Below are 27,013 nucleotides of genomic sequence, written 5' to 3'. Positions count from 1 at the left end.
TCAGCAGCGTTTCTTTTAGCTACGCAGGCCATCAAATTTATTCTTAGACAGCACTAAAAATATATCATGTATAGCAGACAAACAGACATATTATCGATGTAGGAGATATTATTATGTAGGTCACGGTCATGAAATGTCTACATATAAATCAGGTTTATAAAGAAAGAAAGGAAATAAAAGCCATGGTTCACAATAGGTAGTTTAATATGAACATAATATACAATGCTGTTTATTTATAAAAGCAGGTAAAAACCATCGAGACACATACACCGTACGATAAAATAGTATAATTTATTTAACCTTTAACGTACATTATTACAATTACATTGGGTACTTAATGACCTAGTTTATTCGACTTGCGCTGAAATCTCACCCCGGGTGAGTCTTGCATAGGTAATAATGTTCAGGTTGATTTTCAGCACCAGCCGCTGCCTATTCCCAAGAGATTATTTCATTATGATTATGATCACACTTCAGGTTTTAGAAAAACAATTAAATGCCCAAGTGAGGTGCGTCCTTGCAGGACAGACAAAAAGATGAGATAAAAAAGCTGAAGCTTCACATGGAAATTTTAAAGGAACTATTATGCATCGTGCGTACAATGTAAGTGTGATGTTATTATGTTATTAAGTAGAAATATCCGCCCCATAATTTTGGTAAAAACTTATACAACTCCATAGCAACTCCTTAAACTATTATCATTTAAAAAAATATATATATCGTAACTGAGACATAAGTTTAAATAATTGCGATTAAGTAACAATTGCGTCTACAAAGCTCAATCTGTTAAAACATATATATGTATGTCAAAATAGATTACAATAATGAATTATTAATGTTTAAGCTTTAACCTCTTTATCAAATGCCAATTAAAAGTATAAATGCAGAGTTCTTGCCATTTTTCCTGGATATATACGAATTCTCTATTATTTGCTGGCTAATAATGTTTAAGGAGGCAACTTTAGTTTCTCTTGACGCTAGAAGTTAAAGCTTTATAAAATGCAATGACAATACAAAAAAAATGTGTAATCCCGGTGCGTGATTGTAGTGCGCTTACAGTACATGGCAGTCCTCGCGCTTCAGCCGGAAGTCGAAGCGCCATGTGCAATCCTACGTCATCAGTTACGTCTAAATGTGAACCTCCACAATATCAGGAACTCGACAGCGTTATACACATAAAAAAACTCGTTTGCAGATCGTTCGCAGAGAGATCTTTCTGTAAGTTCTACTCGAAAATCAGGCGATAATAGGTATCACGCTGACGCTAAGCCTTCCGTAACCGTGTGAGATTCCGCAACGAATAATGTTATGCAGCGTAAATATGTTCTTAGCGGGGCGAAATCACAGGCAAAAGCTAGTGAATATAGTAAGCATGGCGACCGCACTCCGTCCTTGACGTGTTGGCGAGCATCTAGATCTTTAACGCGAACTACACTTACATTTCTAGCTTTAGAAGACTATACACAACTTAAACCTCGGGATAAAATGATACGTGTACGAATCTTACGTCATTTATGTATGAGAAGTTCAGAAATGTTACATTAACCGCCGAATCAGCACATCGGATCGTCGTGTCTTGTCCAACACTAAGTTGTTTATTCTATTAATATTTAATGATTCACTGTGAGATGATCTTCGTTTCCATTAGAAATCGCATGAAATTGACTCGAGGTATCGAAGAGTCTGTGGGGTCCTCCAGTGAGCGAGCGATCCGGTGAGGGACCTAAGACACAAAAAAGATCGGTACAGAAGTCAGTCTATCGAAAAGCGTGTTTGAGATAAATGATTCGATATTTCAGAATGGTTGGGAGCGAGACGAGTGTCATTCACTTGATTGAGACATACTTTTGCGAATGGCGAACACAGGATTCTGATACCGTCTATGGTTGCGGTAATCAGACGGGAAGTTGTGTCATGTAAGCCCTGGTTTACCTGCTCCAGGATCGTGATCGCACGCGGACCCGGGGTCTCTCCGGTGAGCGGCGAGGACAGAATTAGGATTAATGCCAGGGAGATGACTTGAGATTATTAAATATATAACACTATGACAAAAATTTCCTTGCACAGTACCTGGTTTACAAGTTAATTCAATGCTGTAGCATCCATTTTTAGCGAGTCGCCTTTACAGTTAAATCACTAAAACAAGATGGAACTAGGAACACGCGGGGCTGAGAGAGAGAGAGAGAGAGAGAGACGGCATACCAACGAGCGCGCCTAGGAGCAGCAGGCGCGCGCGGGCGGCGCTCGCGAGGGCCGGCGCTCCACGGCGATGTAGCGGGGGGGCCACTGGGAGCACGCGGGGCTGAGAGAGAGAGAGAGAGAGAGAGAGAGAGACGGCATACCAACGAGCGCGCCTAGGAGCAGCAGGCGCGCGCGGGCGGCGCTCGCGAGGGCCGGCGCTCCACGGCGATGTAGCGGGGGGGCCACTGGGAGCACGCGGGGCTGAGAGAGAGAGAGAGAGAGAGAGAGAGAGAGAGAGAGACGGCATACCAACGAGCGCGCCTAGGAGCAGCAGGCGCGCGCGGGCGGCGCTCGCGAGGGCCGGCGCTCCACGGCGATGTAGCGGGGGGGCCACTGGGAGCACGCGGGGCTGAGAGAGAGAGAGAGAGAGAGAGAGAGAGACGGCATACCAACGAGCGCGCCTAGGAGCAGCAGGCGCGCGCGGGCGGCGCTCGCGAGGGCCGGCGCTCCACGGCGATGTAGCGGGGGGGCCACTGGGAGCACGCGGGGCTGAGAGAGAGAGAGAGAGAGAGAGAGAGAGAGAGAGAGACGGCATACCAACGAGCGCGCCTAGGAGCAGCAGGCGCGCGCGGGCGGCGCTCGCGAGGGCCGGCGCTCCACGGCGATGTAGCGGGGGGGCCACTGGGAGCACGCGGGGCTGAGAGAGAGAGAGAGAGAGAGAGAGAGAGAGAGACGGCATACCAACGAGCGCGCCTAGGAGCAGCAGGCGCGCGCGGGCGGCGCTCGCGAGGGCCGGCGCTCCACGGCGATGTAGCGGGGGTGCCACTGGGAGCACGCGGGGCTGAGAGAGAGAGAGAGAGAGAGAGAGAGAGACGGCATACCAACGAGCGCGCCTAGGAGCAGCAGGCGCGCGCGGGCGGCGCTCGCGAGGGCCGGCGCTCCACGGCGATGTAGCGGGGGGGCCACTGGGAGCACGCGGGGCTGAGAGAGAGAGAGAGAGAGAGAGAGAGAGAGACGGCATACCAACGAGCGCGCCTAGGAGCAGCAGGCGCGCGCGGGCGGCGCTCGCGAGGGCCGGCGCTCCACGGCGATGTAGCGGGGGGGCCACTGGGAGCACGCGGGGCTGAGAGAGAGAGAGAGAGAGAGAGAGAGAGAGAGAGAGACGGCATACCAACGAGCGCGCCTAGGAGCAGCAGGCGCGCGCGGGCGGCGCTCGCGAGGGCCGGCGCTCCACGGCGATGTAGCGGGGGGGCCACTGGGAGCACGCGGGGCTGAGAGAGAGAGAGAGAGAGAGAGAGAGAGAGAGAGAGAGACGGCATACCAACGAGCGCGCCTAGGAGCAGCAGGCGCGCGCGGGCGGCGCTCGCGAGGGCCGGCGCTCCACGGCGATGTAGCGGGGGGGCCACTGGGAGCACGCGGGGCTGAGAGAGAGAGAGAGAGAGAGAGAGAGAGAGAGAGAGAGACGGCATACCAACGAGCGCGCCTAGGAGCAGCAGGCGCGCGCGGGCGGCGCTCGCGAGGGCCGGCGCTCCACGGCGATGTAGCGGGGGGGCCACTGGGAGCACGCGGGGCTGAGAGAGAGAGAGAGAGAGAGAGAGAGAGAGAGAGAGACGGCATACCAACGAGCGCGCCTAGGAGCAGCAGGCGCGCGCGGGCGGCGCTCGCGAGGGCCGGCGCTCCACGGCGATGCGCGCGAGGTCGCCGTCCGCGTCGCGCGTGGCCGACTTGTCCAGGATGGCCTCCGCCAGCTCCGAGAACGCGCGGTCGATGTTGATGTTGGCCTTCGCCGACGTCTCCATGAAGCGGATGCCGTGCTCGCGGGCGATCTGGCAAAACATTCGTTTGTGATAGGTGAGAGATGGGAATGCTTCCCTACATGACCATCACATTATCTCTGTATATTATATTACATATTTATATTTATATTCATGGGATGTGATAGAGATCCCGGCTAAACTTTAGCAATATATCTCATATAATTCATTTTTATCAGAAATTAATCTAAACAAACAAATCCATATGGGGAGATTTATGTGTGGTAAAAATGTGTGGCCATAAACCACAGTAGCCACAAGCAAACATGATAACATGTGGTTGAAGGTCAAACACCATGAATCAGCGCCCAGTTGGTACTCTTCATTAACAGAATGTTAATTATTTCCCAATTCTTCTATTAATGTTTATATTGAACTTTGCTACATACATATAATCACGTCTGTCTCCCTTGTGGGGTAGACAGAGCCAACAGTCTTGAAGAGAGTGAAAGGCCACATTCAGCTGTTTGGCTTAATGATAGAATTGAGATTCAAAGAGTGAGAGGTTGCTTGAAAGAAGAATCCAATGAGTTGATGAAAAAAGTTTGTTCAAAACTGAAATTCATGGGCTCTGTAAATTGAGTAGAAGATTCACTCACCGCCTCTCCCCTCTCCTTGCTAACAACTCGCTTCTCCTCCATGTCGCACTTGTTTCCCAGGATCATCTTCTCCACATCCTCATTGGCGTGCTGTATCAAAAATGAATCATCCATACTAATATTATCAATCAATAAAGAAGTCTCAACAAACATCACTGCCTTTTTAAATAAGTCCAATTTTATATGACACCAGACAGGGAATAAAAAGCTTAATATAAGGGTGCTAACAAAATAAATTCAGCCACATTCTACTTTCAAGTGCAAGCCAAAATAATTACCACAAAATGTACCTACTTAAAACAACTGATAAACAACATGATAACTGAAAACATGAAGTCATAACCACAGCAATTGTAAACAAATTATATTGAGTATTCACTGACATGTGTAAAATAATGAAGGTTCATAGTGAGTAATGTGATAACTGATTCAGGAAATGAGGCGATTTCATGTAAGGGAACTGTAATCTGCTCACCACTTGCTATGAAATTTAATTGAACATGATCAAAAGTATTCATGACAGTTTACATGATGGTGAATTAACTTTTCTTTAAATACTAATCTCTCCAGCACATTATGTGATCTATATGCATCCAATACTGACAAGCTTGTAGAGTGATGAATGAGGACAAAGATAAAGAGGTAAGCTGGTACTTTGACAAGTTGTAAGATATAGTCTCCACATATCCCACTAACCTCGTCTATGTTTCTTAACCATTTGACGATGTCGTCAAACGTTTTCTCGTTTGTTATGTCGTAGACCAGCATGATGCCCATCGCGCCCCGGTAGTACGACGTCGTGATTGTGTGAAAGCGCTCCTGGCCCGCGGTGTCCCAAATCTGCAACTTTATTTTCTTACCACGAAGCTCCACTGTCTTTATTTTGAAGTCGATTCCTGAAAGACAACCATCATTTTTTACAGCCGCAACATATATTACTCCAATCAATGTTAGAGGAAAGTAGTCTTAAAAACTGATCACAGCACCAGAATTATTGATACACGTGATTTTATTTAGAGGGTGAGAGGGTAAAATGAAGATAAAATACAAAGGTGGTCCTTACCAATAGTGGATATAAATGTCGTTGTGAAGTGATTATCTGAAAATCTAAACAATATGCATGTTTTTCCCACACCAGAATCACCAATAAGAAGGAGTTTGAAAAGCAAATCGTAAGTCTTCTTAGCCATTTTAGTTAAATATTTATTTTACAAAATATGACACAGGGAAAAGTGCTTCAAAGTCATTCAATAATTCCAATACGAAATTTTGACAAGAATACACAATGTTGCCATAACATGGAACATGATGTCATCTTGATTTTACTAGACTTGGTAAAGCAGTCTACAAACGTGTCCATAGTTCCATACCACAGTTGTTCATGATAATGAATATCTTGACTTGAATAGAAGAGTAAAATAACAAAATCAAACAAGTCTTAATGTATCAATTTTATTATAATGATCAATATAAACAAATCAAAAAATGCGGGCAAGTACTCAAATACTCATGTATGTTTCTGTAAATCAATATACCAAACTAATATTCTATTCTATAAACTTATAATACCTTTCTAGTAAAAAAATATTAAAGGTAGGTAATTTTTTTTACAAAAATGTTACTTTTTTATATATTTCAGGTGATTTCTGACGCGACCGACTGGCAACACTGGAAATTGATCTTCGATTTTAATCGATCAGTTCGCCATCCCTAGTTTTCTCTGGTCTGGTTCTCTGAATCTCTGGTTTTCTTTCTCTTTAGATTCAACAACTTTTGGAAAATCAATAATTAAGTGAACCATGTATTAATATCTGTGGAGTGAACTTTATTAAGGGCGGTGATACTGAGAATATGTGAAACTAATTCGGTAATGTTATTTGTAATTAATTTTGTTTTATTGAGTACAAGTGTTTGTCACAGTGAGCGGTAAAATCATCAACATGCATCGTCGTGGCGGGAAACGTATTCGGATGGATGATCCGCCACCCGAATATGCAAACCCCATGACACCAGCGACTCCCATGACGGACTACGGCGGCCAGTCTGTCCATGAGCCCGAGCCGCCTAATTATTCGTTCAATGTTGCCCCGGCCGCGAATTCTACAGCCATCGAACCGCCAAGGGATGACGCGGAGGAATCTCATCATTCAGCAGAAGAAGGGGCGAGGTCGCCTTCACCGGCACCTACCAAGCGAATCACTCGCAGTCGCGGGCGCGGTGGTGATGGCGGCTACGTGGGACGACTGGCGGAGTCCCCGCCGCCGCCGCCTCCTACGAGACGACGCGGCCGCGGGGGCCGGGGTCGCGGTCGTGGCCGAGGTGCTGCGCCACCACCGGCTTACTCGCCACCACCGGTATTGTTGCCCGGTGATGATGAAAACAGCCTCTACAACATTTTGCGATTTAACAAGACTGCTATCAATGTAAGTAAACAATCCTAGCTGTTGTAGCAAATGTTTAAAGGTACATGTTGGCCCAACGTGATGGCATTCGTGTGTAACTGTTCACATGTTTGCATATTTTGAATATTGAGGTACTTATTTTGGCTGAAGTGGCAATTTATTTGTATTGTGGTTCTCGAAACTGTATAGCTATAATTCCTCTATAATGTTTCACAAAATAGCCCTCTATACATTAGCCTAATGCATTAGGACAACATTTGCAGGACCCTTTAGGTTTATTGAGTACATATTGAGATATTGAATTATTATATGTAGAAGAATTTTAAATTGTCATCAACAGCAAGTGGTAGACATGTGGATAGAGGAGTACAAGAGCAACCGCGAGAGCGCCCTGGTGCAGCTGATGCAGTTCTTCATCAACTCGTCCGGCTGCCGCGGGAAGGTCACCCCGGACATGGCGCAGATGGACCACACGCTCATCATCAAGAAGATGACCCAGGAGTTTGATGAGGTATTCTACTAATTTATTGGAGGGTAAATAAAAAGCATGCCACCTATTGTGGCTTTTTGCATGCAGTGCTTTAATTGTTGTTGTCTTATAGTCTTTTAATGACGTAAAACTTATTTAATGGGCCTGGTATCCCCAAGTAGATCTATGCATCTATGTCAGTGTTGAAAAAGTAAATGGTTAATTCAGAAAATGTATCTATATCTTTTTCCATATTACACATCAGTAACAAAAATTATAACTGAGCAGGATTGCTAGTGTATAAAAAGTGTTGTATTGATTGTTTGCAGGAAAGTGGAGAGTACCCCCTGATAATGTCAGGGCAGACGTGGAAGAAGTTCCGCAGCAATTTCTGCGAGTTCATCCAGACGCTGGTGAAGATGTGCCAGTACTCCATCATCTACGACCAGTACCTCATGGACAACATCATCTCGCTGCTCACCGGGCTGTCTGACTCGCAAGTCAGAGCATTCAGGCACACTGCCACTTTGGCTGGTAAGGAGATTTCTGACTCGGTTTTTGACCCTTTTTAATGCAAAATTAATCATTCCTACATTCATTATTTATATATTTATACCTAATGTCAATTTTTAACTTTTTTCCAGTGATGAAACTTATGACGGCCCTAGTAGACGTGGCGCTCCTCACGAGCGTGAACTGCGACAACTGCCTGCGACAGTACGAGGCTGAACGTCTGAAGGCCCGGGACAAACGAGCCAGCGAGAGGCTGGAGGTCCTCGTGGCCAAGCGGCAGGAGTTGGAAGAGAATATGGAGGAGATCAAGAACATGCTCTCGTACATGTTCAAGTCTGTCTTCGTGCATAGATACAGGTATTTATTTAGCACACATAACAAATTGTAGTATAGACAAAAAAAACAATTCAAGGTTCTACTAAAGTGAACTGAATTACAGATTTACATAAACAGTTTAAAAATAAAAACAATATAAGCAAGAAAGTAAAAATGAACTGCAAATGTCTGCAGAAATAAAGTATTTAATTCTTAAAATGTTAAAATAAACTTGTTAAATGTCCTTTTAATCCTACAGTTCCCCACAATCTTCTGTTAATTTGTTGTCGTTTGTAGTCTCATCATAACAATCTTGATGGAACAGGATTAACTTCAGATGGAAAATGTCAGGATCTATCTGAAGATCGATATGTTAACGACACATGTTCACTGCAGGGTTATAATAGGTTTATTCGGTTGAAAGAAATAGGCTCAATGATGGAATTGAGATTCAAATAATGACAGGTTGTTAGCTCATCGCCTACAAGAAGAATCTCAAGTTTATTAGTCTATCCCTATTTATTTAATTACTTTTATGTTATATGTCATGTCATATATGAAAAATGTATGCAGAAATAATGGAGAGATGTAGTCTGCCTACACCTCTGGGCGAGATAGCCTAAGTACATGCCTCTTCAAGTTTTCAAGGCTTCCACCAAATATAACTTCAACAAAGGACCATGTTTTGTCCAGGGACACATTGCCGGACATCCGGGCCATCACGATGGCAGAGATCGGCATCTGGATGGAGAAGTTCCCAGCGCACTTCCTCGACGACTTGTATCTCAAATATATTGGATGGACTTTGCATGACAAGGTAATATAATATTTTCTAGCTCAGTATTCATTGTACATACATTCATATTATTACGTCTTTTTTCTTTACGGGCTAGGCGGAGATTATAGTCTCGAAAAGAATAAAAGGTTACATTCATCTTTATTTATACTAATATAATATTATAAAGCTGAACAGTTTGTTTTGAATTAAAAAAATATTTTTGTGTTGAATAGACCATCTACAGGGGAAGGCATTAGGCTATATAAAATCACGCTGCAATTATTAGGAGCGAAGAAATAATGCAAAATGTGAAAAAAGGCGGGGTAAATTATTCATCCACACAGGGCACAGGGGTGGTTAAATAATGGGATTGAGTTTAATTATCGCTTGATAACAATGTGTGTGGTGTGTGGTGTGCGGCAGGTGGGCGAGGTGCGGCTGCGCTGCCTGCAGGCGCTGCAGCCGCTGTACGAGTGCGAGGAGCTGAAGGGCAAGCTGGAGCTGTTCACGTCCAAGTTCAAGGACCGCATCGTGGCCATGTCGCTGGACCGCGAGCCCGACGTGGCCGTGCACGCCGTGCGGCTCGTCATCGCCATCCTCAAGTGCTGCCCTCACTACCCTCACTACCCTCACTTGTTCAATACAATTCCATTGCTTAAAAACTCGGTGTATTAGCTGGACGTCGATTTCGCACGACGTCGATTTTATCGAGACCTACGCTTTTATTCGCATAAAATCGATCCAACAGTTATTACCTGGCTTTTCTTCGCATTACATCGATTCATCCAATAAAATTTTAAAACTTTATAAACTAAAAGAATCTACAATGTTTTTGCAGTACAATCGAGCGAAAAAAGAATATATGTAGGTAGGTAATAAGGAAGTATACAGAGATCGTGGCAAGTGGAAATAGGTAGTCTCTGCCTACCCCTCCGGTAAAGAGGCGTGATTTTTATGTATGTAGGTAATAATGATTTTGTTGTATTCTTTTAAATGTGTAGGTTCCTGCACCTTCCATGCAAGTATTTATGAAAACTTAAATATTACATAGTACAAACAGCTCTAACAGCACACGACGTTGGAACACACGAGAGAACTGCGCTTGGTTTAGAAATTTCCTGTCGTCCTATTGGAGGATGACAGTCGTACGACTAAATGTCGAACCAATGATAATAGGAGATAACGGTGATAAAAAAATCACATTTTATAAATGTTCTACCTAGCTTTGATTATGTTAGTCGTGTTCCTATTCATACTTATATTTTTTTAAAGGTTTAAGGAGTAAAATTTTAGTCCTATAACTTTATAAAAATCTATGCATCTGGGATTTTTAAGCAAACGGCTTCTTAACTAAATCTTTCCAATGTCTCTGGATAATTAAACAAAGGTCGCTATAATCTGTTTATTTAACGTTATATTACCTGTTGATTGAAATATAAAAATTTAAATAAAATGTTGTATTTGACTGTACCTTTCTTATGTTGGAAAGTAGTAAAACAATAGAATCGACTTTATGAGAATAAAATCGTAAGCGGATCGACGTCACGAGAATGCAAACACGGATGGATCGACGTTGTGCGAAATCGACGTCCAGCGAATACACCAAAAACTCAATGTTAAATGTTTTACCTACAAACTACTTATGTAACAAAAATTTATGCTAAAATTAATAATTTTAGATATCCTTCGAAATATTAAGACGGTTTCACTTGTTCCTACCACAGGATGCACCCGGACGTGCTCACAGACAAGGACTGTGAGAACGTGTACGAGCTGGTGTACTCGTCGTGCCGCGCGGTGGCGGCCGCCGCCGGCGAGTTCCTCAACGTGAGGCTGTTCCGAGCTGATGAAAATGCGGTCGTCACCAGGTCCAGGCGGGGCAAGCAGAGGCCGCCCAACACGCCGCTCATCAGGGACCTCGTGCAGTTCTTCATCGAGTCTGAGGTGAGCGAGTGACGATGATAACGGCCCGTCTATAGTTTTGAGGAGAGCTAGTGATGCTAGCGGCTCGTCTAGCTGAGAGCTGTAGCGATCCCGTGTCTGTCCCCAGCTCCACGAGCACGGCGCCTACCTGGTGGACTCGCTGATCGAGTCCAACCCCATGATGAAGGACTGGGAGTGCATGACGGACCTGCTGCTGGAGGAGGCGGGGCCCGGCGAGGACGCGCTGGACAACCGGCAGGAGTCCTCGCTCATAGAGCTCATGGTGTGCTGCGTCAGGCAGGTGGGACTTACTGTGAAACCATTGTGGGAAACTTGAACATAAGTTTAGGAGTTAGGTTCCCTGTACAAACTGTGGAGGTCAAACGGTGTTTGATTGAAATATTGATTTTGAGCTTTGTTCTCATGGAAATTTCCAGAAAATCTATTCGAAATATATTCAAATTCACCCCATATTATATAGTTACAAACAGAAAAAAAACTTTTATATTTAAAATATCTATAAGTAGTTGGATTATTATGTTATTTTTTTATATTATATTAAATCGCTATTATTAGTACAGATGTAGTCATAGTCATCTTAATATAAACAAGTAGCGAGCCGCTCCGGCTTCGCACGGGTAGCAATTGTAACAAGCAACAACAACAAGTCCGAGCATGTGCTGATGTGTTGCAGGCCAGCACGGGCGAGCCGCCGGTGGGCCGCGCGCCGCGCAAGCCGCTGGCCGTCAGCAAGGAGCAGGCCAAGGTGACGATGACATTTATTGTCTGCACGCCGAGAAACCAACTAGTTCAGCTTAGAAGCAAACACATTTTTTTTTGTTTCCCTTTTTTTAAGAAAAATCGTTTATAAAATTAGATTATAAATTTACCTTCATTTGCTTTAAACATTTTTTATCGTAAGTGAAGACTAACTGTCTGACTGTGTGGTGGGCTGTGCAGATGGTGAGCGAGGACCGGCACAAGATGACGACGCACTTCATCCCCACGCTGCCGGCGCTGCTGGACAAGTTCGGCGCCGACCCCGAGAAGCTGGCCAACCTGGCGGCCATCCCGCAGTACTTCGAGCTGGAGCTGTACGTGGCGCTGCGCCAGGAGGGGGTACTGTACACAGCCTGGTTACACGGCACACGCTGACCCCGAGAACCAAACATAAAAATCTGATTTAATTATATTTTTCATCAATTCCTGTTCACATTCTGCAGCCAATTGATAGACACACCTAGTACGTAAATAACTCGCACTTGCTGTTCCGTAAGTAATAGTATTTAGTTTCAGTATTTTAATGGGATCAGATTCTCTATCCATAGTATCAATTGTAAGTCACGATTCTCAATGGCGCCAGTCAGTAGGTATTTGTATTGTCTAGCTCTGCCCAGGATGGAGAAAAGCGAGTCTTGTACGTTGGGTCCTGTATTGTTAAGAGAATAACCGGATGGATGGCGCTGAACCGTCAAAAACCACTCTTAATTTAGTTGACTCACTGGTTTCCGTGAATACAGCGTGGTGACATAGAAAATAACAAATTTCTGATTTAGTCGTAATTTCTGTGAGATGTCCTAACATTTTGTATTCATTAATGAATTAAGAATATTCCAATTTAAGAGTTGGGTTTGTTTAAATGTTTTTCTAAATTAATAAAACGTTTTTTAGCCAATGCGTAAGTATCACCCAAGCAATCGGGTTCATCTATTAAGGGTAGCTTCTCACAAAATTTACCATTTTCTAGCCTTGTGATATTGAGTAAAAAATGTTTTTCGCAATATTTATCCTTATCACTCAATTTAGTTTTATTGGGAACTTCTTCGAGATTCCAAAATATAGGAAGTATTCTATGTATTTCATCGTCTGCATTTTGTAGAACAGATACGTGATTACATTGAACGAGTTGTAGCTTACTTTTGTATATATAGGACCGGAAATCAACCAGCCATAGATCAGCCCCTCCCATCAAGACATCAACTTTGAAGGCTGATAAAATGTAGGATCGGCTAAGACTATAGACGATGGCAATTTTAGGGTCTTGATATCAATGGGAGTTTTAGGTAGCCCACTAGTCAACTCGTTTTATACTAAACAAGACAACTGAACGCTAAAAGGCGTGTTTATAGAATTAATTTGAATAGTGCATGACTCAGTCACATTATTGCAGTTGCTATTGCCTATACCTATAATTCGCAAATTATCTATACAAGTTAAGTTTAATGCCAACTCGTCCTCAAGAAGAAATAAACGAAGACTGGCTTCCTAAATCCAGGAGAGCTCAAACCTTCGATGTTGCCCTTGTCACTGGGTTGCAAACTTCTATAGTGCGGTGCGGTGCGGTAGGTAAAAGTACTTTTTGCTGATTTTGTAAAGAATGGTTTACCGCGATATTAAATTCAATATTAAGTGAAATTGTATTATAGTCAGGATCGTGAAGTATTGTGGTGTTTTTTGCTTTTACGACACGGTCCCATTCGACATTCAAACCATTGCGATTCTTTATTATAATGAATAAGAATGAATAAGGGTTACTATAGTTTGTACTACTCTTTAAAGGATAACCAACGTGTAGACGGGATGATTGTTTATTTGCAACTGATTCACATAATGACAACTATCAATTGGACAAAGCATTTGAACATCGAACATTCCGCCCGCCAAAGGGCTGTTACAGGCCTTTAAATAACAAAAATAATGAATGAACATGTAACTCCTATCAATTGGACAATGCATTTGAACATCGAACATTAAGTAAACTAAAAAAATAGATCACAAAATGATCTTTGCCAAGTATGGGAGTTAACAATTGTCACAAAACTCTTGCAAATTATTTTGATTTTGTTTTGCAATAACTTGGGTTATATTGGCACTTAGGCATAAATACTACATTAATTTGATAACAACAATAGAATGCACAATAATTAACCACACTTAAATAACAGAAAATCAAAATTTGGAAATTCTCTTTTTGAATTTGAATGTAGTAGTGTTTAAGAAAATGGTAGGACTGGCACACTTTATCTTATTAATCCGCTGCTGGTTTGAAGCTTTAGGTACTCCAATGACCACCTCGGTTATTTGAAATTTAGATATTTCCAGGCTGTTCCTTTTTCTTGCAATAGTAAACTTTTGTAGTTTAGCAAACTTCGATGTTCTTGGACTTAATGGCGCCGCACGCGACAATTTTTGCTATTATGGTTGAATTTTGCTTTTTCGTTGGTTTCCCTCATGGGCCACCAACGTATGATTCGTTGACACATTGGAGTCAATAAAAAACTAAATTTTCTTGATTTTTAGTGTATTCAGGTAAATTTATGTAATAAAAGTTTTAGACAGAGCGCGTAACGCCGGTGAAGCCGCCAAAAGTGAAAGTTAAATTTTTTACAATGATAAAATGACAGTGACAGTTAACATTTTATTTTAATATTTTGGCAAAGGCAATGCATTTATGTCTTTGCGCATCATTGGGCCCAAACATTTAAAATATGCTCGTCGCGTGAATCAGTAATCCAGCGTCCCGTTTGATATAATGTGATGACCAAGTTCGGCATCCGTGTGTGGCAGAACCTGACGCTGCTGCTGAACAAGCTGCGCGACATGGTGAGCGTGCAGACGGAGGCGGAGGTGGTGGAGACGGTCGGGCGCACGCTGGAGACGCTGTGCGCCGAGCAGTCGGCCGTGTTCTCGCGCTGCAACGTGGCGCGCGCCACCGTCTCCGACATGTGCGCCAACCGCTACAAGGAGGCCATGGACGACTTCCGCTCGCTGCTCGAGGGCGGCGAGACGCCCGACGCCGACGAGCTCTTCAACGTCATCAACTCGCTGCGGAAGGTCGGTTATGGAGTGATGTCCTAGTACAAATGACGGCGAGTAACTTCCATACACCAGAACTGATTTAATTAGATTACATTTCCTCCGCAGGTGTCCATTATGTACATGTGTCACAACCTGAACGACACCAACATCTGGGACTCGCTGTACGAGGACCTGCCCAAGTGTATCAAAGGCGAGGAGGGGGCTCCGGAACAGGTTAATTTAATTTCGATTTTTTAACTAAACTAAATATTTCAGTTGTGAATACTTTAAAAGATGCTTTTAAAAGTGAAGTTCGAAACTTGTTTTATGGGATGCTAACTCAACAATTCTAAAGTGAAAAGTATTTTGTTTTACATTTGCGAAATAATAGAACGGTTATACAAATGGCTAAAATAATAGCTTCAATCAACCGAGGTCTTCAAATACAGCGGCGGAGGTTCCGAAATGCAAAGACACAACATGCAAAGATGAGAGATCGCTTTACGAAGCGTTGTGATTCCGTGAGTGAGGGTGTGACTTGTTTTATGTCGCTAACGCACCTTCGGAATTTCCTTTTTACGTATGGCCTCTCGGGTGTGTACTGGAGATAGTGGTAGTTGACGCGGGTGTTGTGCAGGCGATGCCGGGCGCGGCGCTGGTGTTCGTGGTGCGCGCGTGCTTCTACTCGCTGCTGTGGGCGCTGCACGAGCTGGAGCACAAGCCGGCCGCCGGCGCCGACGCCGTGATGCAGCTCAGGTCTGCTATTTATTTCTGTTAATTCCAATTTATTTCTATTTATTTCCATTTATTCCTATTTATTGCCATTTATTCCTATTTATTGCCATTTATTTCTATTTATTTCCGTTTATTTCCATTTATTTCCATTTATTTCCATTTATTTCCATTTATTTCCATTTATTTCCATTTATTTCCATTTATTTCCATTTATTTCCATTTATTTCCATTTATTTCCATTTATTTCCATTTATTTCCATTTATTTCCATTTATTTCCATTTATTTCCATTTATTTCCATTTATTTCCATTTATTTCCATTTATTTCCATTTATTTCCATTTATTTCCATTTATTTCCATTTATTTCCATTTATTTCCATTTATTTCCATTTATTTCCATTTATTTCCATTTATTTCCATTTATTTCCATTTATTTCCATTTATTTCCATTTATTTCCATTTATTTCGCTACATTACACGAACAGATCTGTCGACGCAATAAACTGAACCAAAATCAGCCATTAAGTTTGCTTTGGCCCCGACTGATATTGTATCATATTGTATTGTATTGATAACAAAATTGTATACAAGGTATCACTTATTGACGTTACATTATTTAAATCTAATTATAACTACTACCGCTTCCAAAGCGCATGTGCAGAAGTGGTCAAGAGAGGAAATCTACAAATTGCATGCTTTTAATGAGGCATGTAATGTTATGCATAAATCACAAAGACTACATCCGTGTGACCGCAGCGAGCGGCTGCGCGGCTACTGCGAGTGGTGCCGGAGAATCGTGCGGTCGGGCAGCAGCGCGGCGCTGCGCGCGGAGGCGTACACGTCGCTGTGCGACCTGCTGCTGGTGTTCGCGGAGCGCCTGGCGCACGCCGCGCCCGCGCTGCGCCCGCTCGTGCTGGAGCCCGACGCCGCGCTCTGCGACATGCTCAACGACTTCATCCAGGAGTTCGTCTTCGTGCACCACAACTACGGTAACACCTTGTTTGTAGTGCGCATATCAAACCTTTACCGAGTTTATTTATGGTTCATTTTTAATATTTAACTGGGTTCAATTGTGGGGTTTTAAACGTACATCTTTGCGTTATTATCGTTTTGCAAAGAAATAGTTTCATTAATAAAAACAACGATACACTAATATCTATATATTCAATACAATTTTAAAATGAAAAGTTTGACTTGTTACTTCAATAGAACATTATTTATAATGAAAATTATATTTTACATCCAAATTAAAAATTGCACCCCGATGCTTAAAAACACCAATGTCATTTATCCTGGAAAAGTAACTTTCCAATTTTGGAAGGGTTAAACCTTTCAACAAATTGACGTCGAATCTTATACATGTGTGAAGAAAGTGGCAAGTTCACATTAGACGCGGTGAAATATTTCTCAACCTGTAATTTCCACCCATAAATGTTGACTTCGTTTAAAACAGATGGTTAAATAATCTTATTAAATTCTATGTGAACGTTAGTTCATTAACGTTATGCGTTTTTCACCGCGTCTGATGTCTTGAATATGATTTTGAGTTCACGTGGGGGTTGGTGTTCAGTCAATTTGGCTAATATACATATCTTAAAAACGCATCTATAGTTTGATCGACATTTTCTCCTAAGATTTAACAACACGAATATAAGCAAATGAAAAGTAAATATATTTTATTACTACTCAAATATATTAGTCCGTTTCGGGAGGCATTGTCGATCGAGATACTATTTGTATAAAAAAAATTGTGACGTAATCAATATTTTCGCCGATTTTGTCAATAGAGTCGACTTTAAGCCGTTTCGTCATTGATGACCTTAATATGTTACTTTGATTTAGTATTATAAAGATCACAAAAAACGACGGTCCACTTTATCAGAGAAAAAAATATGCATTATAAGCGAACTCTAGAAGTTCGCTGCGGCACGCGGCGGCGCTCGCCCGCTCTCGCTCCCTTGCTAATATTATTCTTGCGTTTTCTCACATTGCGTTTTCAGTAGGTACGCTACAAATATCCATTTATATTCGATTGTCGTCGTATTTATATATACTTCAACAAATTATGAACGACATTAAGCATACTAATTCGCCCTTCGTTCGTTAACGTTTATGTCGAATTCGGCTCATTTCGTGTTGACGCGTATATTCAAGATCTGAAAACTGAATAAAATATCAAGTCAAGTCAAATGGTTAGTTTTGAGAGCGTATTTAAAGTTATTTGACACTTTGTTTAAAGTGGCGTTATATTAAATTAAAAAATCAGGTAACTTCGTAACAAGTCGCGTACATTTCTTCCGAGTTCCTAACTCCGTATAAAGACGTATTTATTTCGAGATCGGGTATCTTCGTATAAAGGCGGTAGCGCTCGGGAGCGAGCGAGCGAGCGAGCGCACGGCGGGCCGCGGTAACGGAGTGGTGTTGTTGCATGTGCCGCGGCGGCGCGTCACCGGCCTTCGGTAAGCAATCCGCACTCCGCTCGCACTCCTTCCAGCGACGGCTCCATATTGAATCGCATACATTATATGGCGAAGCCAAGCGAGCGTAGTTTTGTCGAGTCGTGTGTCGCAGGATTTTTGCTTCATTCGATTTCATACCAAAAAGTCGTGTTTCGCCACACGGCAACGCGAAATAAGTTGAGCTTTGATATGAAACGAAATGTAGTAGAAATTCTACATTCGCAACTCAATAAATTATGCTCCTCAAGGTTCACCCGTAACGGCATAATTTGAAGACAACATAACGTTTTGGACCTTATGTAGTCTTCGAATTATATCGTTAAAATGGATGAGAACCAATATGGGCCCTCCAGCGACGGCGTATTTTACCTTAGTAATGAGAGCCGCACCGCTCCTCCCGGGGCGAGCCCGACCTCACCGTGTTCGAACGTCACTGTCTACCCCGCTGGGAGTGACGAATGGAATCTTTATATTGGTTGTCTGAAAATTGTTGTGTCTCGCTGGAAGCGTAATTGTGACTTTCGGAAATGGCTCAAGTGGACTTCCGATGTTAAGACGCAAAGAAAAAAATTTTAAAGCACACGCTCTTTGGCTGTAATTATAAATCGTGAATGAGACGCAAGCGAAAAATGACTTTATGCGTTATTGAAAATATCTCTTGATTATGCTGAATTCTAAATTGTATACAAGCTCTTTCTATAATATATAAATAAATAATGTTTCGGAAGTTTATTTTGCCCTGTAGTGGGGCGGGGCGCCGCCGCGGTCATAATGCATATTTTTGTCTCGACGCTCGCTCGCGCGCTTTCCTCGCGATCACGAGGGATCACATTACTAAGGGAAAATGGTCGCGCACGCTTCTTCGACGACGTACGACACTGCCGGCGATTTCTCGTTTCTGTGTCGATACCTATTTCATTTCTAGTTACCGTGGTAATGTAGTTTCCTTTTGCCCAGACTATATATTTGGTGAAATTTTTAACTTATAATTCAAAATGTAAAAGCAAAGTTTCTGTTATCTTTTCAATTTCTAATATCATGCGAATTTCCCTATAAAATTGCCACATTGTTGTTGCCCAAGTTACGCTATACAACAGATTGATAGATCAGGTTTATTCCTACTTTCATAAGGTTTTGTTGTCTTGTGATAAATTCATGTTTTAGAATTACCTCGGCAATGTGAATGTAATAAGGTTCGATTCGTAACTCCGGCTGGCGGTGTCGGGCCGGTCGTCGAATTAACACAAGTTTTGTGGTTTTGAGCATGACGTTTTGTGCGATTTATTTGATTTCTGTTGCGTTTCATTGCCACCCCAGCCGTGCCTGTAACAGTTCTACCTCACTGCGACGCCATTACTAATGATCGACGTTCGCAAACTCATTCGAGCGGCTTTTACTAAAACGATCGAATTTTTCCTGCCATTAATCGATTGGTGGGCCATCATCTGTTGAAGCTTTTTCTATTGAAGTAGATGTAGTGCTGCATGAATCCGCGGTGCGTTCGTCACACGAATGTCGCGTTCGTGTGGCGAGCGATTGCTGAATGTAATAGTCCACTGCAGATGTTTTGATGTCATTTTGTTTCGTACTACGTGACTTGTAAGAAAATCCGGACGTTTTTTTAAAATATAATTTACGAAAATGTATACAGAAAATTTTAGTTTTAATAAGTGCCGGTCTGTAGTAGCCAATATATCAGTGTAATATTGTGCTGTGGCGACCATTTACCAGGCAAGTTTTGCGTTTACTAAATGCAAATTAGAATAATTTTATCCTATCACTCTTAAACTTCTTGTAAACCAATGAAATAATACAAAATAATGGTCATTTCTCTAGCCGCGTAATGTGTCCTTTGGTTAGCAATATAAAGATTAGCCGGTTCTTTGATTTATTGATACGATGAAAAAATTAGTCTGTCAGATAATACAAAACATAGAACATTAGACGTTTTTCGTTCATCATTTCGGTCACGTAGTACGGAGCATCAGCTAGCGATGTTAACCCGCGCGGTTGCGACAGACGGTCAAGACGAGCGCCGCATCGAGGAGCTGCACAAGCGGCGCAACTTCCTGGCGGCCTACTGCAAGCTCATCGTGTACAACGTGGCGCCCATCCGCCGCGCCGCCGACGTCTTCAAGCATTACATCAAGGTCGGTGTTGCATACAATCTTGTCTCACCGCTGGCAATCATGGCTATTCTCGCGTTTGCTTTGTCCAAAGCTCTTAACCAAATGTCTTTAGTGTCCCGTCTACAGTTTTGTATTACTCATCTGTATTCTTGGATGGTGCGCTTTTATGCCTTCAACAGCGCGTACTTTTTCACTCAATAAAGAACATGTCAGGTCAGGTCAAAAGTACCCGAAACCGCCGAGCTTGCATGAAGAGAGTTATGAATGTGGATGCAGCGAAGGAAGTATGCAGAGATCGTGGCAAGTCGAAAGAGGTAGTCTCTGCCTGTATGTATGTAAAGAACATCGCTCCCTTAGATGATTATTATAAGTGTCCAGTGTTGATGTACACTTGACTCGTTTTCAAATGTTGTCGTTAGATAATGATGATTAATGATTGTCCCGCGGGCAGTGCTACAACGACTACGGCGACATAATCAAGTCGACGCTGAGCAAGGCGCGCGAGATCAACAAGCTGCAGTGCGCGCTGAGCATGCAGCTGGCCATGCAGGCGCTGTTCCAGCAGCTGGCCGGCGGCGCGCACCGCCTGCGCTCGCTGCCCGACTTCCACGAGCTGAAGGTACCACTACGTCTTTCCCTCTTTTGGTATTTTTATTGCACTGGCATTTCTACTTTATAGCTGTATTAAGTAATAGTACCTGGTTGACCGAGCTTTGCTCGGTTTCTTGTTTTTGGTAGAACGTGTTTTAATATTAGTCAAGTTTTGCAAAAATCTTACTTTAAAAGCTTCAGAAAAAACCTAGGAAAATCCCAATTACTTTTATATCCAGTGTGGCCGTCATCGGTCATGGCGTTATAGATGGCGCTGATATAGTATCTTATAACGCGGTTTTTAAAATGTTTATATATCTTGGGAACCGAGCTTTTCTCGAACCTAGGACCTTAATAAATCGATTCCTTGAGCCGAAAAGCCCCTAATCTGTAACTTTCATGCAAATCGTTGGAGCCGTTTCCGAGATCCTGATTATATACAAGAATTACTCATTTAAATATATGAGATTTTTTAAATTTTTTAAATTGATTCATACACGAGATATCATTACGCATCATCATTACTCGGAGATGATATGAATACCACCATGCTTCGATTAACTTTTTTTGTTTGTACCACGGCGATAATTATAATTCGTTGTACAGGAGCTGGCCAAGCGCTTCTCCGTGATGTTCGGCCTCGACGCGGTGAAGAACCGGGAGGCGCTCACAGCGCTGCACCGCGCCGGCATCGTGTTCGCGGCGCTGGAGTCCTCGCCGCTGGGCCCGCCGCAGAACCTGCTGTTCCTGGAGCCGCTCGCAGAGTTCTCCAACAAGCTGCTCAGGCAGGATAAACGGCAAGTGCTCAAGGTGAGCACATCGAACTAAATACGAGTATATTATAAAGTAAACGTACGGTTCAGATACCATAGAACGGTCGCGTTTTTCTTCTTTTTTTTTGTGGTCAGTTCTTTTGGTCCAAATTTAAATATTTTTTGCTTTCATTCTATATATTTTTCTTGCCGCCAGTTCGTTTTAATATTGACTAATGTAGGCTAGTTCGTTATTTGTATTTAATTATTTATTGTATATAAATATTAATTAGGCAAAGCCAGCTGGCATACGTATGCATATGTATACCATAGTAACGGTTGCCATGACCTGTTTTTGTTTAACGAAAAATATCAGACATTTTTGGTAAATATTTTTATTTGATTTAAAAAAATATAGTGTATTCTCTAACTTTTCACTATATCACCTACAACTGAAAATGTTTGATTTTTGTTGTTTCTCACGTAACAATAAATGAATATGTTCCCCAGTTCCTGGACGCGCGCATCTCGTACAGCATGAGCTGGGGCGAGCTGGGCGCGCCGCTCACGGCCTACCGCAACTCGCTGCTCACCGAGCACAGCGACGACCGCCCGCCGCCGCGCAGGCACTACACACGGCGCCGTCAGTATACACATACATTATATACATCTCGTACAGCATGAGCTGGGGCGAGCTGGGCGCGCCGCTCACGGCCTACCGCAACTCGCTGCTCACCGAGCACAGCGACGACCGCCCGCCGCCGCGCAGGCACTACACACGGCGCCGTCAGTATACACATACATTATATACATCTCGTACAGCATGAGCTGGGGCGAGCTGGGCGCGCCGCTCACGGCCTACCGCAACTCGCTGCTCACCGAGCACAGCGACGACCGCCCGCCGCCGCGCAGGCACTACACACGGCGCCGTCAGTATACACATACATTATATACATCTCGTACAGCATGAGCTGGGGCGAGCTGGGCGCGCCGCTCACGGCCTACCGCAACTCGCTGCTCACCGAGCACAGCGACGACCGCCCGCCGCCGCGCAGGCACTACACACGGCGCCGTCAGTATACACATACATTATATACATCTCGTACAGCATGAGCTGGGGCGAGCTGGGCGCGCCGCTCACGGCCTACCGCAACTCGCTGCTCACCGAGCACAGCGACGACCGCCCGCCGCCGCGCAGGCACTACACACGGCGCCGTCAGTATACACATACATTATATACATCTCGTACAGCATGAGCTGGGGCGAGCTGGGCGCGCCGCTCACGGCCTACCGCAACTCGCTGCTCACCGAGCACAGCGACGACCGCCCGCCGCCGCGCAGGCACTACACACGGCGCCGTCAGTATACACATACATTATATACATCTCGTACAGCATGAGCTGGGGCGAGCTGGGCGCGCCGCTCACGGCCTACCGCAACTCGCTGCTCACCGAGCACAGCGACGACCGCCCGCCGCCGCGCAGGCACTACACACGGCGCCGTCAGTATACACATACATTATATACATCTCGTACAGCATGAGCTGGGGCGAGCTGGGCGCGCCGCTCACGGCCTACCGCAACTCGCTGCTCACCGAGCACAGCGACGACCGCCCGCCGCCGCGCAGGCACTACACACGGCGCCGTCAGTATACACATACATTATATACATCTCGTACAGCATGAGCTGGGGCGAGCTGGGCGCGCCGCTCACGGCCTACCGCAACTCGCTGCTCACCGAGCACAGCGACGACCGCCCGCCGCCGCGCAGGCACTACACACGGCGCCGTCAGTATACACATACATTATATACATCTCGTACAGCATGAGCTGGGGCGAGCTGGGCGCGCCGCTCACGGCCTACCGCAACTCGCTGCTCACCGAGCACAGCGACGACCGCCCGCCGCCGCGCAGGCACTACACACGGCGCCGTCAGTATACACATACATTATATACATCTCGTACAGCATGAGCTGGGGCGAGCTGGGCGCGCCGCTCACGGCCTACCGCAACTCGCTGCTCACCGAGCACAGCGACGACCGCCCGCCGCCGCGCAGGCACTACACACGGCGCCGTCAGTATACACATACATTATATACATCTCGTACAGCATGAGCTGGGGCGAGCTGGGCGCGCCGCTCACGGCCTACCGCAACTCGCTGCTCACCGAGCACAGCGACGACCGCCCGCCGCCGCGCAGGCACTACACACGGCGCCGTCAGTATACACATACATTATATACATCTCGTACACCGTGACAAATCCGAGAACGCACAACTATAAAAGATATAATTCATCTTCCTAGCGTTATACCCGAATGTATCCTCTCCTCTTATGCTCTATGACCCTGGACACTTTCCAGGAACGTGGTCATAAACGAACCCCGATCATCAAAAATGGGTTAGGTCAGGTCAATCAGTGTCCTCTTTTATACATTAAGACTATATTCATCACTCCAGTTCATAATCTGAACACACAAGTCCAATGTTCATCTGAAGGTACGTGTGTCACTCTAAGAAATTACGAATTTATGTTTCGGTGATGTTATTTCCCGTTCCCTCGGTCGGAGACCAAGGATGAGTGGTCTGCCGTCACTGGCGTTACTCACACGACGCGCTCTCGTATCACTGCGCGACACGAATACTAATTGTCGTGTACGTGAGTGTGACCGCGTACACCGGTCTGTGTACAACACTCGAAATTACGCGAAACTTCGCCCTCTGGTATGTATATGTATGGGACATTGTAGACTCGATGTTAGGAGCAATCGACAAAGCTGACCATTTACGATGAAAGTGTATTCAAAAACAGTTTCAAACCAGACTAGTTTCTTCCAGAATCGTTTTATTCCCCTTAAACAACTTTTACGACATCCTTGTGAAGTCATTGAGTTGTAAAACATCCCTTAAATTCTATATTAAAATTTTTTTATTATAACGAACCTCGATACGATTTTAATATGCAATGAATCGCGATAAGCGGCCATTAAAACCGTGTGTGCGCATGCGCCGCATTTTAACTATACAGCTGTGGTTCCCCAAAACCTTGTCCAGATTGTTTGTTGCGCTCACTAGAATAGGTGTACTGCGTCACTATAGGGCTGATAAAGATCAGTTTAAAAAGGCTGAACATTTTTTTAAAGTGTATGTTTACACTGGGTAAAGATTTTAAATACAAAACTAATTGCTCGATTTCTTTATGTTCAATTTCTTATTGACAATTATGTGGTTACAAATTGGTCGACACATCATTTCATCATTCGTTTATTTTGAAATAATAAAAAGGGAACTATTTGGATTTACGGCTTTTTTAAACATCACATCTATTTGATAGATAATCTTGATAGATAGATATATATTGATAGATAGATATATATATACTCTTTAAAAATGCAGAATTACCAAAAGATATAGAAGTATATACCTAGTTATGGTCATTTACCATAACATAATCACAATCTATTAGGTTTCCCTGTTTACATGGTTGCGGAGGTCAAACAGGAATCGTTCCTTTAATAAATACTTACGTGAGACTGAGACTCTGGAACGGCATTATGCCATAAGGATGATGAACTTATAAAAACGTATACGTAAATATAAACGTAAGGCCGGACATTAAAACCACGTTTGCGCATGCGCCGCATCTTAACAATCTAGCCGTGGTTCCCCAAACACTATTGTGTTGCCACACGTACACAACTAGGTTTAGGGGAAGTAGGCGTGCGTCATAAATATAACTGCATGCACAACATCTCATTAGATTCGGTCTCTATAATCTATATACATTTTGAGAGCCTCATACATACGTGTGACAATGTTTTTTAGTACAACAGTAGTTGTTTTTGAGCAGGCTGAAGAAGTGAGATGCAAGTGAGAACACGTAAAAATAAGAAAGAGTAAGAGGGAGCAAAGATACAAGCGAATGTTACATTATGTTAACACCAATGAGATTATTTCTTATTATCTCATATTCATTAACAGGAGACTGTCATTAACAGGAGACTGTCATTAACAGGAGGACTTTGTGACCGTTAAAGAAGCAAAGTATACACTACTGTTTGAACACGTTTTAGACAACGGTCAGACGCTTTCAATTCCTTTATTACAGGAGACAGTCGAGATACTCGACTAGAATAAGAACCTAAGAGAACATTCAGTGCAAGTGTAGTGAACACGATTGTTTGTATTGCAGGCGCGGGCGCCGCCGACGAGGACGAGGCGGAGGAGGCCGGCGACTCCGACCAGGAGCCGCCGGGGTGAGCGCAGCGCCACAGTACAGGGGGGGGTCACAGTACCGCAGACATAGATCGAGCTATAGTCACTATTGGAATTATAGATAGCGCCATACCTATACTAATATTCTCTTCTTCAGCAAATATTCGCCCCCTGCTGGGCATATGCCTCTCCGATATCTTTCCACCTAGCTCTATCAAAGGTTTTCTGGTCTATGTTATCCCGGCAGGGTTTTTTTAATGTCGTCGGACCAGCTGATTAATGGTCTGCCAGTATTCCTCTTTCTAGCTCTTAGTTGCCATTCCAGGACGGATTTGCTGCATCGCCCGTCTCCACGTCTACACACATACTAATATTATAAAGACGTAAAGTTTGTAACTTTGATTGTTTGCACTGCCTAATCTTTTTAAATACTGAATCGACCCTTGTTAAAGAGATACATTATCTTCGGGTGTTTTATGCTATGTACCACGGGTGAAGCCATGGTGGGCCGTTAGTGTTCAATAATCAAATGTGTCAAGTTTCTTGCTTGCTATGAAGTCAGGTCCATTGATCACCGTTTTGCCACGCGAGGTCTATGTCTGTGTACTGTGCCATTAGTACGAGTAGAAGTAAAGGAGTAAGGCGGGGAGTCTGTAGTTGTATTGTAGTGTATGCTCTCGGTATCTACAGTCAATTGTCTACCAGAATATTACTCTGATGTATTTATGTACACACATCCTAAACATATTAACAATATATAAAAACCACACTAAAGTTCAGTATTAATATTGTGATCTGTTTGGCTTGGAAATAATAGTAAAATTAAAAATCTTTATAATATCATTTCACGTATTTACAATTACGTTAGTTGCTCCCTATACGAAGCCGACCAGCCCGCCTTCAGCCAGGAACAAGGAAAACGTAAAATAACATTGAATCGTATTGACTCCCGTGTGAATGATCCCGACAGGAAATATTATGAAAGAATCCGCTTATTGTTATACAATTAATAAATTCCCTCACAATTATTTTATTATTTACCGTAGGTTTATCAATTGTAGTTATGTAGTTATAGCGTAAATAGTTAGTTTTAATATTTGACAATATCGACATAAGGTGACGGTCGCATTTTATATTCTCTTGTTAATTTTAAGATCATTGACTTTTTAATTTTTAATTGACCGCCACCTTTTGCGACGTAATGGTGTTATATTGTTTTGACGGAATATTTGTAGTTTGATACGACATATATTTTTGATAATAAATGATATTTACATATATTATTTGTAGTTTATTTCTAATACCCTAGGTTTAGTATTTACTATTTTGAATGGTGGATGGA

General features: G+C 43.5%; 2 protein-coding genes across 2 annotated transcripts; one reads left to right on the top strand and one right to left on the bottom strand.

Annotated features, from left to right (window-relative positions):
• Nucleotides 1-186: 186 nt before the first annotated feature.
• LOC106133292 (ras-related protein Rab-10) lies at nucleotides 187-5,871 on the bottom strand. Its single transcript, XM_013332966.2, has 5 exons — nucleotides 5,658-5,871; nucleotides 5,291-5,490; nucleotides 4,595-4,684; nucleotides 3,801-4,007; nucleotides 187-1,723 (listed from the first exon to the last, which is right to left on the bottom strand). The coding sequence occupies exons 1-4, from the start codon at nucleotides 5,782-5,784 to the stop codon at nucleotides 3,813-3,815; spliced, it is 612 nt and encodes a 203-aa protein (XP_013188420.1). The 5' UTR covers nucleotides 5,785-5,871; the 3' UTR covers nucleotides 187-1,723; nucleotides 3,801-3,812.
• A 407-nt stretch (nucleotides 5,872-6,278) lies between these two features.
• LOC106133291 (cohesin subunit SA-1) lies at nucleotides 6,279-26,949 on the top strand. The gene is made up of 19 exons (XM_060946734.1): nucleotides 6,279-7,017; nucleotides 7,337-7,507; nucleotides 7,795-7,999; nucleotides 8,110-8,335; nucleotides 8,987-9,110; nucleotides 9,495-9,673; nucleotides 10,796-11,015; nucleotides 11,122-11,295; nucleotides 11,689-11,760; nucleotides 11,955-12,113; nucleotides 14,562-14,828; nucleotides 14,919-15,026; nucleotides 15,430-15,548; nucleotides 16,284-16,516; nucleotides 20,006-20,136; nucleotides 20,567-20,734; nucleotides 21,313-21,516; nucleotides 21,969-23,674; nucleotides 25,649-26,949. Exons 1-18 carry the CDS (start codon nucleotides 6,535-6,537, stop codon nucleotides 22,140-22,142), a joined length of 3,417 nt encoding a protein of 1,138 aa, XP_060802717.1. The 5' UTR covers nucleotides 6,279-6,534; the 3' UTR covers nucleotides 22,143-23,674; nucleotides 25,649-26,949.
• The last annotated feature ends 64 nt before the right edge of the window (nucleotides 26,950-27,013 follow it).

This window comes from Amyelois transitella, chromosome 11 (genome assembly GCF_032362555.1).
Source record: "Amyelois transitella isolate CPQ chromosome 11, ilAmyTran1.1, whole genome shotgun sequence".
Lineage (NCBI taxonomy): Eukaryota > Metazoa > Arthropoda > Insecta > Lepidoptera > Pyralidae > Amyelois > Amyelois transitella.
This window is presented reverse-complemented; position numbering and strand designations above follow the sequence as displayed.